At 37.0% G+C, this 12,494-nt stretch overlaps 1 protein-coding gene across 9 annotated transcripts in view; it reads left to right on the plus strand.

The window, feature by feature from the left end:
• The window catches only part of SNAP91 (synaptosome associated protein 91), a 138,014-nt gene that overhangs the window by 108,751 nt on the left and 16,769 nt on the right, over nt 1–12,494 (plus strand). For 7 of the 9 annotated variants that reach the window (XM_080664913.1, XM_080664911.1, XM_080664914.1 and 4 more), the window contains 4 exons: nt 3,338–3,472; nt 5,154–5,303; nt 9,267–9,297; nt 10,864–10,975. In XM_080664913.1, the coding sequence (XP_080521039.1) occupies nt 3,338–3,472; nt 5,154–5,303; nt 9,267–9,297; nt 10,864–10,975 (428 nt within the window). The remainder of the gene's footprint in view (nt 1–3,337; nt 3,473–5,153; nt 5,304–9,266; nt 9,298–10,863; nt 10,976–12,494) is intronic. The other 2 variants (XM_080664916.1, XM_080664918.1) reach the window with 1 other exon arrangement.

Consider the following 12,494-nt stretch of genomic DNA (forward strand, 5'->3'; position numbering starts at 1 on the left):
CTACCTTATTTTCAATTCCATAGAATACCTTTCTTCTTAATGTAATTTATAACCATATTGAAAGAAATATTAATGGTTTCAGTTTATTTATTATTTGCTTCTATTCCTGGGCTCTAAAACTTTTCACTTAGCAGAAGGAGTTCTCCAAACTTCTTACTAATGTCTATAATTTTCTTGTTTAGCTCTTCATTAAGAGTATAGCAATAGATTTTTCTTTAAGATAATCAGTTGATTATTTATGTCACTTTATACCTTTTTAATTAATCTAGGTTTGTGAGGGCACCTACTTCATAAGAACTGAGTATAATGGAGAAAGTCATCTTTCCAGATCTTTGTCAAATTTATAAACCTGTAGGAAGGTACAAGTCTGGCATTACTCCTGGCTGTGGGAAAGAGGCTGTGCAGTATTATGATGAACGAGTATCTGGAAGATTCCTGTGTGGAATCCTGGCTCTGCATTTGCCATCATTTGACCTTGGGCAAATTACTTAACCTCTCTGGCCTCAGTTCCCTCATCTGTGGAACTTCATGGGATTGGTGTTAGGATTAAATTAGCTAAAGTATGTTTTAGGTTGAACAACGTAAAATTTCTGCTGTTGTAGGACCTAAATGGTCAAATACAGGAAATTCATGTGGTTCAACCTAATAAATGCATAGAACAGTGCCTGGCACTTGGTGAGCCTCATGCCAATTTGGCTGTACCCTTCAATGTCTTAGAGAAGGCACTGTTACTTTTTTGTTGTTGTTGAATAGTGTTACTTATTTATCTGTGGAGAAAACCTACTTATCTTATGAAGTTTGGTATTACTAAGCAGATGAGCCCTGTGTCAAAGCACACATTTTTTCTCTTTCTACTACTTAATCTTGGGTAGGTGTGTTAACTTCTCTTGCACCATTTCTTCAGTCATGGAAAGATAGGATTGAATCAGATGATGCTAAGGCCCTTCCCAACACTATATGATGTGATTCTAGAATATATTGTCTTTCCTTGGCCATGTTTTAAGAAGCTGAGCATCAAGTAAAATTGTCTCCACATTCACCTGTAACAAGAAGAAGCACCTCATAGAATAATTGCCTAAGAAGCACAGCCATATTCCAACTTCGAGGTGTGTGATGTTTCTAAAGAGTCAACATTAACACAGCCTACCTCCCTAAAACCAAAATGGTCACATCCACAAAAAAAATTACTGTTGGCCTATCTTTGCTTCAGACTGATATTAGTTCTTTAAAATATAAGGAATGTCTTTTCTTCAGTTAGGAAAGTTCCATGATGCTTATGTCACTCAAATACATCACTTAAAGTGAACTTTAACAACCACCTTCTAATAGGTAACAATTTTCCAAATTACAATTTTTTATACATATACAAGGAAAGTTTAAGCCCAAATCCATATCAATTTTCAGGAGCAACATGACTTGCACATTATTGCCTGCTTTAGAAAATAGTAACCAAAGAATTTCAATGGGAGCCATTTTCAAACTTATAAATTGGTTTTATGGAGTGCAAGCTTAAGGATTTTTTTTTTTTTTTAGCATTTCTGATTTTTTTTTTTTTTTGTAAGCAGTTTCTGAAGAAGAGCAGATATGGCTAGATTGGAAAGGAATGTATATACCCAAACTGAGTATTAAAAAACTCCTGGTAGTAATAAATTCTTTGATAATAGAGCATCATCTCAGCTCTTACTAAGAAATCGCTTCCTTCACAGGTTGCATATTTTTGTACAGATGAGCTCTGCTTCTGCTTTTGTCTGGTGTGGAGAGAAATGATTTGCTTCTAGTAGTCAAAAGATAAATATTTAATTTGAGGTTTCCTTACTTTATAATAGTTTGATTTCTCCTCACCTTTTATATTCAGAAGTTTCCTTTACTCCATAAATATTAATACAGTGTTTCAGGCATTGTCTGACTATTAGTAGAAAAGGTGAGAAAAGAAGACACAGTTCTTGACATCAAAAGACCATCCCTGGGGTGGGTGGGTGGGTCTGGGGGTGAGAATAAAGAATTATGATGGGGCTTGGGTAAAGCACATATGTACTTGGGGTGGGTGGGGTGGGGGTAGTTGTGGCTGATAACAGTTTAAGGCTAGGAAGCCCTCCCAGAGCAGGCATCTGACTATGATGATGCAATAAGCAGCAACTTAGTTTGCGGAGATGGAGAGGGAACCAGAGCCAGAAGAGCTTTATTGCTATGCAAAGGAATCTGCACTCTATGAATCTGAAAGTTATGCGAATCCAGGGAAGGATTTTAGGCAAGTAACTTTGTCAACATTTTCCACTCAGAAAAATCACCCAGGCTGCACTGCAGAGACTAGACTGGAGGAAGTCCAAATGAGAAGCCCCCCTGGGCGACTTTATGAATCCTGAGAGCAGTGTTGGGAGAGCCTTCACTTGGCAGTAGGAGCAAGGGGACTAGAACATATGAAAGATATTAAAAAGGATTTGGTGGCAGAAAGAATGCACGCATATTTTTCTGATTTTATTTTATTACTAGTAGCCCTGCGCACGAATCCATGCACCAGTAGCTCGCCAGTAGCTCGCTGCCACCCTCCAGTAGCTCTCCACCTGCTGCCGCGCCCTCCTGTAGCTCCCCCCCGCCACCACCCCCTTACCCCCCTCCTCCCGCCACCCCTCATAGCTTGCTGACTGCTCCCACCTGTAGCTCTCCACCACTCGCTTGTAGCCAGTGGCTCACTGCCACCCTCCTATAGCTCTCCACCTGCTTCCCCGCCCTCCTGTAGCTTCCCCCTTCCCCCCCCTCATAGCTTGCTGCCCTGTCCCCTCCTGTAGCTCTCCACCGCCTGCTTGTAGTTTGCTGGTCCACCCTCCTGCAGATCCGTGATCCGGTCGTTACGCGGTTGGTCGTTACGCCTCACAGTGTAAGGGATAATTAGCATATTCCTCTCTTATTATATAGGATTATACTGGTTCAATGTGTACAACTAAGTATTTTCTAACTACCTGGTATTGTGATTTGAAGAACCAAAGTTTAAATATAATGAAAATAATTATCTTAATTTTAAATCCGGTGAGACCCTTTTAGCTGTATGTGCTCTACTGTAATCGTAGATTTGGTTGCTGCGGGTTCTCTTAACAAAGGTATATATTCTTGTGTGCTATCTTGTTTTCAGTTAACTTAAACCTCTCATTAATACATGACAGATGTCAAAATACTTGAAAAACTTATAAAAACCTATAACTTCCCAGGTGTCATTGACTTCTCTCATCTACATGCATTCAATTCCTTTCAGTCTTCTATAACCTTTTCTGACTCTGTTTTTATGGCCTTTACCCTGTTTAGTTGTTTCTGCTTATATTTTTCTGGAACTTCTTTTTCCTAGGATTTGGGGGTTCTTTCATGGCCCCTTCTCCATCACCAGTGACTCCAGCCCAGAATAACCTGCTACAACCCAATTTTGACGCAGCCTTTGGAACAACGCCTTCAACTTCTAGCAGCAGCTCCTTTGATCCATCAGGTGAGACAATGGTTTTCAAACATTATTTTAGTTCTTATTATAAAATTAACCACCTAAGGTTAGTATGATAATCAGGAAATGACTACACAATACTGAGTGATGACCTTATTTTAAAAACTGTTCAATAAATAAATTCAGTAACTTAAGTAAATATTTTCAGTACATTTTGGTGGCTTTGAGAATAACATTTAATTCCTTTCTGTGTTTCTGTTTTTAATTTTTTTGCAGAAATCTAACTTAACACGCACACCATCTATTGCATGAGCTTACATGCACACGGTTTAGAGATGGTTAAAGGAAAACAAGTACTCTGTACTAGATCTTTGCACAGTATCTGAATGTGTGGACACTCCCCCTGCTGTTGCTTACACCCTCTGAAGCTTGCATAGTTCTTGGTTTTTTGAAGTTGAGACACAAATAGTATTCTTTGCCTGCCTTTAACCTTTCATCCTGCTGTCATTTTGTTTGTATTCTCTTCCATTCTACTCTTCCCATGCTGGGTCCTTACTACAAATTTTCAATTGGTGAGTTTTTGGCAATTAAATGTGTTTCAGAAACACCCTAAATATATGCCCTGCCTGACAATTTGGTTGCTTCCATTGCCAGTGCCTAGTTGAATGCTGTTCTTTTTTAATTTAGAATCGTTGTATAGTAGTATGTATGGTAAATATGCATAGTTTTTTTGATAAAAATTAACAACCACAAAATCTTTGACGTGGATATTAGCAATAACCTAATGCAAATCCTATGAGTCTGCATTTTAAATGGTCTTCTTGTATTCTAGGAACTAGACAAGTAGTAATTAGTTACATGTAATCAGGAACCATGAATAATGGCATGGTTCCTATTACTGATATAGTATTTACTTTAAATATTCCCTTAAAGTTAGAACCAAAAGTGATTGCTATATTGGAGAAAAAATTAAAATTCTTACTTCTAAAATATGGTCAACTGTTTTTCAGATACTTATTAGTAGGTATTGACCATTAGATCAGGTTTTATTTCGACACGGATTTCATAGGGAACTTCAGCCTTCTTTTCTCATTTAAGAATTGTTTTAAGTTGTTTATGTAATACTTTCAACAAAGATTTTTTTAAAAAAAGTAAACATTGTAGAACTTTAGAGTAAACCATTTAGGCTTTGATAAATCACTACCATTTTGAATAAAACATGTTTTAGTGATAGCTTTTAATGAGTAACCATGGCTACCAATTATTGAGTGCCTGTGTACAGCAAACATTATAATGAAGATATGACATATATCATCTAATTTAATCTTCACAACAAAGCCATGTAGTAGTAGTGGTACTCTTCCCACTTACAGATGAGGAAACCAAAGCTCAGACAGTAACTTTCTCAAAGACATACAGCTAGTGAGGCATGTAGCTGAGTCTGAGCTCAATTCTGACTCCAAAGTCTGTGCTCTTTCCTGTACATTACACAGATTGTTTTCCATCTTTGTTCATGTTCATTAGTATCTCCATACTTTATGAATAGACTTATGTAGAGATGTTCTTTTTGGTGTTATGGTCATGATAAGTGTGAATTACAAGTCTTCTTTTATAAGATTGTATATTCACTTGTTTCCATAGTTGTTTTTTTTAAGACAGTTTTCCCTTTAATTTTCCATATGATCCATTTTTTTTCAATTATTCTGAACCTGGTCCATTTGATTTCCAGTGTTTGATGGTCTAGGTGACCTTCTGATGCCAACCATGGCACCAACTGGGCAGCCTGCACCCATCTCGATGGTACCTCCTAGTCCTGCAGTGGCAGCAAGCAAACCCCTTGGGAGCGATCTTGACTCATCTCTTGCCAGCTTAGTAGGCAGTGAGTAATATAGTTTTATTTAACTGAATCATGTGTGTTTTCCCCCTCTGTCTTTTCCTATGTGTGATTGTATTAAGGAGTGGGCAGAAATTCTTAGTGCTTTACCCAGTACAGTTCCTTGGAAGGTAAGCAGTCTCTATATCATAGTCTTACAAGCAGTACCCAGGCCATAATTAATAATTAATCTAAATTATCCAAGGTATAGTTAGAGAGCATGTGCAAGTATGAAGTCAAGTGTATTGTGTATAATAAGTACTTAAGTTTTCATTTCATTTGGAAATGAGAACGCAGAGTAACTTAAATGTAGTATGTTTACTAATTGAGCATCCAAGTGTGATTCAGTTATTCATTCAACAAACACTATTTATTGAATACTGGGCATTCTTCCATGCTCTAGATATAAAATTAGTGATCAAAACAGGTATAAATTTCTGTTTTTATGGTGATCTGAAAGGGCAAAGACAAGCATTAAACATTTTCAAATTAATAAATTCTATAGTGTGTTAGGTCATAAGTGCCATGGGGGAAAAACAGAACAGGCAAAGAGGGATAAAGAGTGCCACAGAGTGGAGGTGAGAGTAGGCCTCACTGAGAATGTAAAATTTGAGCAAAGATTTGAAGGTAGAGGAATGAACCATATGGATATCTGAAGGAGAACATGTGCAGGCTAAGGAGATAACCAGTGCCAAGACATTGGGCAGAAGATTGCCTGGCATATTTAAGGAACATCAAGGAGACTGTGGCTGGAGCTAGGTACGTGAAAGAGTCTTAGGAGGTGAGGGCAGCTATGATAAAATAAAGACTGGCCTTTTATTTCTACTCTGAATTTGATTTTTTTATTAAGGTGAATGGGGTTAGCATTGCAAATACCTTTCATTTCACTTGAGGCTATATCAAAAGTTTATCATATCATTTACACACAATTTTTTCTATCCATTACCCTATGGATATACTTTTGTTTTCCATTCATCATCCTCAGTCTGGGCATCCATGAAAATGCTTTGATGACAGCCATGGAGAGATTATTTTAGTATTTCTTCCTACTCTGAAATATTATCTCACGGACAGTCTGCAGTGGTAACTGCTTTTGTTGGACACTATAATGTACCACCCAGACCCCACTTCAGAAATAGAGGATTTTTACCTCTAGCTTCTGAGAGTACCCTCAGCACACAGCTCACAGATGCTACCACCTTTGATATTTATCTCAGCTGAAGAAAGCTGACCAATAGCCAAAAAATCTTGATAAAGAACAAATTTGAAGCACACTTTTTAATATCAGAACTTCTACAAAGCTATAGTAATCAGGACAAGTGGTACAGTATACACATAGAAAAATAGACCAATAGCATAGAATGAAAAGCCCAGAAGTAAACTTCACATACAATGTTAAATGATTTTCTAGGTTTGCAGGACCATTCAGAATGGGAAAAGATACTCCATTCAAAAAACGTGCAAGTCAAATGGATAGCCACATGCAAAAGACTGAAGTTAGGCCTCTTCATTATACCATCCATAAAAATCAATTCAAAATGAATCAAAGACCTATAGATAAGAGATAAAACTCTTAGAGAAAAAATATAGGTATATTGACCTAGGATTAGGCAGTGACTTCTTAAATATAATACCAAAAATAGTCAACCAAATAAAAATAAATGAATAAGAATGCATCAAAATTAAAAACTTTTGTTATGAATGATATCATTAAGAAAGTGAAAAAACAACCCACATAATGAGAGAAAGTATTTCCAAGTTACATATCTTATATGGGACTTGTATCTATAATATTAAACTCTTACAATTCAGTAATAAGAAGACAAATAATTTTAAAATTGGCAAAGGATTTGAATAAACATTTCTTCAAAAATGACATACAGTGGCCCACAAGTATATGAATATATGTTGAACATCATTAGTCATCAGGGAAATACAAATCAAAACCACATTGACAGACCACTTCACACTCACTGGGAATGCTGTAATCAAAAAGAGAGTAACAAGTGTTGGCTAGGATGTAGGGAAATTAGAACTCTCAACCATTGCTGGTAGGGATATACATGATGCAGCCACTTTGGAAACAGTCTTGTAGTTCTTTAAAATAATTAATTCAAAATGGATCATAGATTAAATGTAGGAGTCAAAACTATAAAATTTTTTAGAAGAAAATGTATGAATAAATCTTTATAACCTTGTTCTTAGATATGACACCAGCAGCACAAGCAATAACAGAAAAAAAATAGATAGGGCTACATGTGATATCATCAAGAAAGTGAAAAACAATCAATAGAATGGGAGAAAACATACATCTCATAAGGGACCATTATTCAGAATGAATAAAGAACTCTACACCTCAACATTGTAAAGACAAATAACCCAATTTAAAAATAGTCAAATGACTTAAACATTTATCCAAAAAATATATGGCCACTTTGTACATAAAAAGATGTTCAACATCAGTCATCTGTGGAATGCATATTAATACCACAATGATATATCACTTCACACCCATTAGAATGTCTATAATAAAAAAGACATGATAACTAGTGTCTATAGGATGTGAGAAACTGAAACTCTCTAACATTGCTGGTGAGAAGGCAACTTTGGGCAGCTACTGTGGAAAGCAGTTTGGCAGTTTCTTGAAATGTTAAACCTCGAGTTACCATTAGGCAGACAGTGCACTATATAACAGCCTAGAAAGCTCCTCCCCCGGATCTCTGCTCAGCTTTGCCCAAGTCTCACCTTCTCCACGAGGCCTTCCCTGAGCATCCTGTTTAATACTGCCTGCCCTCACTCTCATCCTATGCCACCAGATCCTGCTCCATCTTTTCATGTTTCCATAGGCTTTCCATTTTACCTTCTAACCGCCTACATAATTTACTTCTTTATTCTTTTATGTGTGTTGTTTTATCATCCATCTCACCCCATTAGAATGTAAGTTCTTGTGTGTTGTTTTATCATCCATCTCACCCCATTAGAATGTAAGTTCTCCAGGATTGGGATTTATTTTTTCCCTTCACTAACATAACCCAAAGCACTTAGAACAGTGCCTGGTGTATATGTAGGGCCTCAATAAATATTGGCTGACGTAATACATGAACTGAGATTAGAGCAGAACGATGAAGCTGGTTGTGTCAGGATCCTCAAGACTACCCTCACATTCACTGATTCGCTGGAAGGACTCGGGAGACTCAGCACATATCTGTACTCACAGCTAAGATTTATTACAACAGCTCATAAGGATGCACAGCTGGATCATCGGGGAAAAGACACAGGCAGAGTCTGGAGGAATCCATGCTCAGACTTCCTTATGCTCTCTCATTCCCAGGAGGGGAAAGGCATACAGAAATGTGGCCACGTGTGTGATGTTTTTGCCCAAGGAAGCCCTTTAGAGACTCGGCACCCAGGAATTTTCTTGGATGCTGATCATGTGCTAAAGTTTCAGTCTCTAAGAAGGAAAGCAGGTGTTCAGCATAAACCACGTTGTTTGTATGGTTTAGACCAGTGGTCGGCAAACTGCAGCTCACGAGCCACATGCGGCTCGCGAGCCGCGGTTTGCTGCTCTGTTGACTAATGAGTTTGCCAACCACTGGTTTAGACACAGCAAGCCACTCTTATCATTAGGCAAAGTTTTATCTCAGTGTAGAGAATAATTTACTAGCTGGGTTCCCAGATGCCAGCCACATAGACCTTTCTAAGATAGCAGTCTCGAGCCTGCTGTGTTTACCCTTTTTTCTGAACACGAATTGACATTAAAATACGATCCTTAAGTATAATGTAAAGTAAAAGAAAATGTTAGATTTGTGAATGTTTCCTGACATAGTTTCTCCTTTGTAAAACTGAATGTAGTCATTCCTAGGCAAAATATGGACTTTTTCTAGACCTCTGAGTCTTTGATCTCTTAAATGTCATTCATTTAAGCTGAGTATAGAGTTTTAAATTCTTTTTTCTTTTATCCATTTATAGATCTTGGGATTTCTGGCACCACATCCAAAAAGTAAGTGCTTTTTAAACTATCTGGTTTTGTTGAGACAATGTATTTGTACTTATTTGAGACTATCAAATGTTGTTCTCATTAAAGTAATTACTCATTCTCAAGCTAGGTAATTTCAGAATTGGTTTTTATTTTATTCTGGGTTTTTGTTTTTGTTGTTTTCTACTGGAACATCCAAACTGTTAGCTATGACAATGAAAAGGAATAATATATTTTAGTCTCCAAGATTGTCATGAACTTTTATCCTATATAATAAAAGCATAATATACAAATTGTCCCCTCAACCAGGAGTTTGTCCGGGAATTTGACCAGGGGGCAGGGCCAGCCGGGGGAAAGAAGGGAGGCCCTGGCCGGCAGTCAGCAGCCACTGGGACCCTACCAGTGCATGAATTTCATGCACTGGGCTTCTAGTCTAGAAATACTGGGGAATTGTGGTTTGAATACTTTCATGGCTTTAAATTCTAGACTCATTACAATATTCCTAGTTAACATTGATTTTTAAGTCTCTCATGGAGGATCAATTTTAAGGAAGGATAGTAAGAATGATAAACAGTGTACCCTTTTTTAGATGCATATTTCAACATCTGAAATTGGGATCCATTTTACAACATACTAGCTAGAGGCCCAGCGCACGAAATTCATGCACAGGTATGGTCCCTCAGCCTGGCCTGTGATCAGAGCCATCTTCCCCTGCTTCCCACAGCTGGCCCCGCACCCCCCCCCCACCTCTGGTTCCCTGTTCGCCATCAGGTGATCTTTGCCTGATGGCCAGGGGAAGGGACCGAGAGGTCAGCTGTTCCCGCCTGCTCACCGGCCCCACCCCTGCTTCAGTTCACCCTCTGTGTGTGGTGCGACCGGCAGGGCAGAGGCCTTGGCCTGGCACCGCCCGTGTCCCCCACCACCCACCCCCGGTTCTCCGTTCACTATCAGGCGATCGGAGCCTGCCGGCCGGGGAAAGGAACCAAGAAGTGGTCAGTGCACCTTATAGTGACTGGTCCAGCAGTCATTCTGGTCATTCTGCTGTTAGGGTTAATTTGCATATTATCCTTTTATTATATAGGATGGTATCTTACAGTCATTGTAATGCAGGTTGTAGTTATGATATAGTTGTGTGAAATCTTCTGTTGATCCAGAAAGGGACATCATAGATGCACCTCAAATTCAACAAAGTGTTGGCATATAGCATTTGTGATACAGTTATTTAGTATTTTTTATAACCAGTGAAGGATTCAGTTAAATTTGTGGCATATTTTTCTATTAGAAGTGATGGAGGAGTGGGGGGGAAAAGGAGACTTATGTAATACTTTCAAGAATAAAGAATTTAAATTTTAAAAAAAGTAGTAATAGAAAATTCCTGTTATCATAGAGGTCCAAACTCTAAATTATTTTTGTCAAATGCTTTTAAGCTTTCTTAGATGCAATATGTTAAGCATCTTCTATCAGTTTTAACCTGTGTTCTTTGTTATCACTGGACTCAAACAGACTGCTTCTAACCTCAAAAGTATCTCAGGAATCACACACCATTCTGTTCTGATTAGTGTGTTTTTTGTTTTGCATGCTTGATTTTAGAGGAGATCTTCAGTGGAATGCTGGAGAGAAAAAGTTGACCGGTGGTGCCAACTGGCAGCCAAAAGTGGCCCCAGCAACCTGGTCCGCAGGAGTTCCATCAAGTGCACCTTTGGTACGTAGCCCCTGGAGGCCGGGGCAGTGTGGGCAATTTGCCAGTTCCCCAGTGTGTACAACACAGTGCATTTTGATTAATTTTGCTACTGACACTGTACTTTTCTATGCACTCCAAAGAAATATAAGCAAGATGCAATATTTACCAAACTGCAAATTTTATTGACTTTATACTTGATAAAGATTATGACCTATTTTTTAATTTTAATTATTTCAAAATAGTATATATGCTTCTTGAGATATTTGTTTTATATTTGTATAATTATGGGAATAATTTTTCAAAATCATTTAATAACATTGATCATTATCTATATTTTATCATATTTCTTGCCTGGATTTCTTGTCTTAAGTAATGACAATTTTTTTTCTTATCAGAAAGATTGGGCAATTTTCCACTGTGTAAGTGAACTTTCATTTTAAATCACTATTAATTCTTCTCACCATTTCAAAAATCAAAACTACTAACACCATCTTTTCTATAAAATTTAAATAGGTTTTATTTCTGTATATTAAATTTCTATTAATATATTAATACAACTATACACTCTATGAAATAGCATATCACTAGTAATAAAGACTGATTATTATTTTTTGAAATTTGCTACCATAAAAAAGACATTACCAAGGGTTGTAAAACTTACTGTTTTCCTAAATATGCCCCATAATTAGCAAAACGAGGCTAGTTGCTATTTCCCAAGTTCACTCACAATTTTTCACCTTTACTTACCACCTTCATCTGTCTATATCACACCCATCTCAAAGCCTTTCTTGATGTCATACTCTCCTTATTGCCTGAATTAATTCTAACTATCACCTACCAATCCCAGTCAAACAAACATGCATGGAAGTGAATTAATATAAATAGAATATAAACATTTTAGATAGACTCTACTAAAACTACTGTGTTTCAGAAATTAAATATCTAAGTTTGGGAATTTAAAACATATTATCTTTTAAATAATTTTACAAATAGTAATCTTTTTAAATATAAGCAGTTTTATAAATAAGTTCAAACCAATTTAAATAATGCCTTTTGAGTCCAAATTCACCATTAAACAGAACTAACAGTATTCACTGAATTACAATTTATACCATAGTTTCTATAGGAAAATAGATTTTTTTCTAGAAACCCACTTCCTCTTCTCTCCTCACTCCCGCAAGTAGTGAGAGAGGAAATTCAAGGGCTAATATTTTCTTTGGAGACTTCAAAGTCTGAAAGAACTTAACTTTAAGTGATTTCCTGACTGATAACAATGAAAAAATTGCCTATTGTATCTAGGTATCTATTTCTTTAAATCTTTCTTTGCATTATTTAAAAACAGTGCTTAAGAAGACCATTTTTTTTGTATTTATCAATACAATAAAGAGTTCCATTTTAAATTTTACAAAGGATACTAAGTAGAAAACTAAATTTCTCTTTAATGCTGATGTATGACTAAGATGACCATTTAATTTATTGTTCAAACTAGGGTTCATTTATGGGTGAAAGGGAATATAATTCTTACCCTGGGATCCCAGGC

The sequence above is a fragment of the Plecotus auritus genome (genome assembly GCF_963455305.1).
Source record: "Plecotus auritus genome assembly, chromosome: 4".
Taxonomy (NCBI): domain Eukaryota; kingdom Metazoa; phylum Chordata; class Mammalia; order Chiroptera; family Vespertilionidae; genus Plecotus; species Plecotus auritus.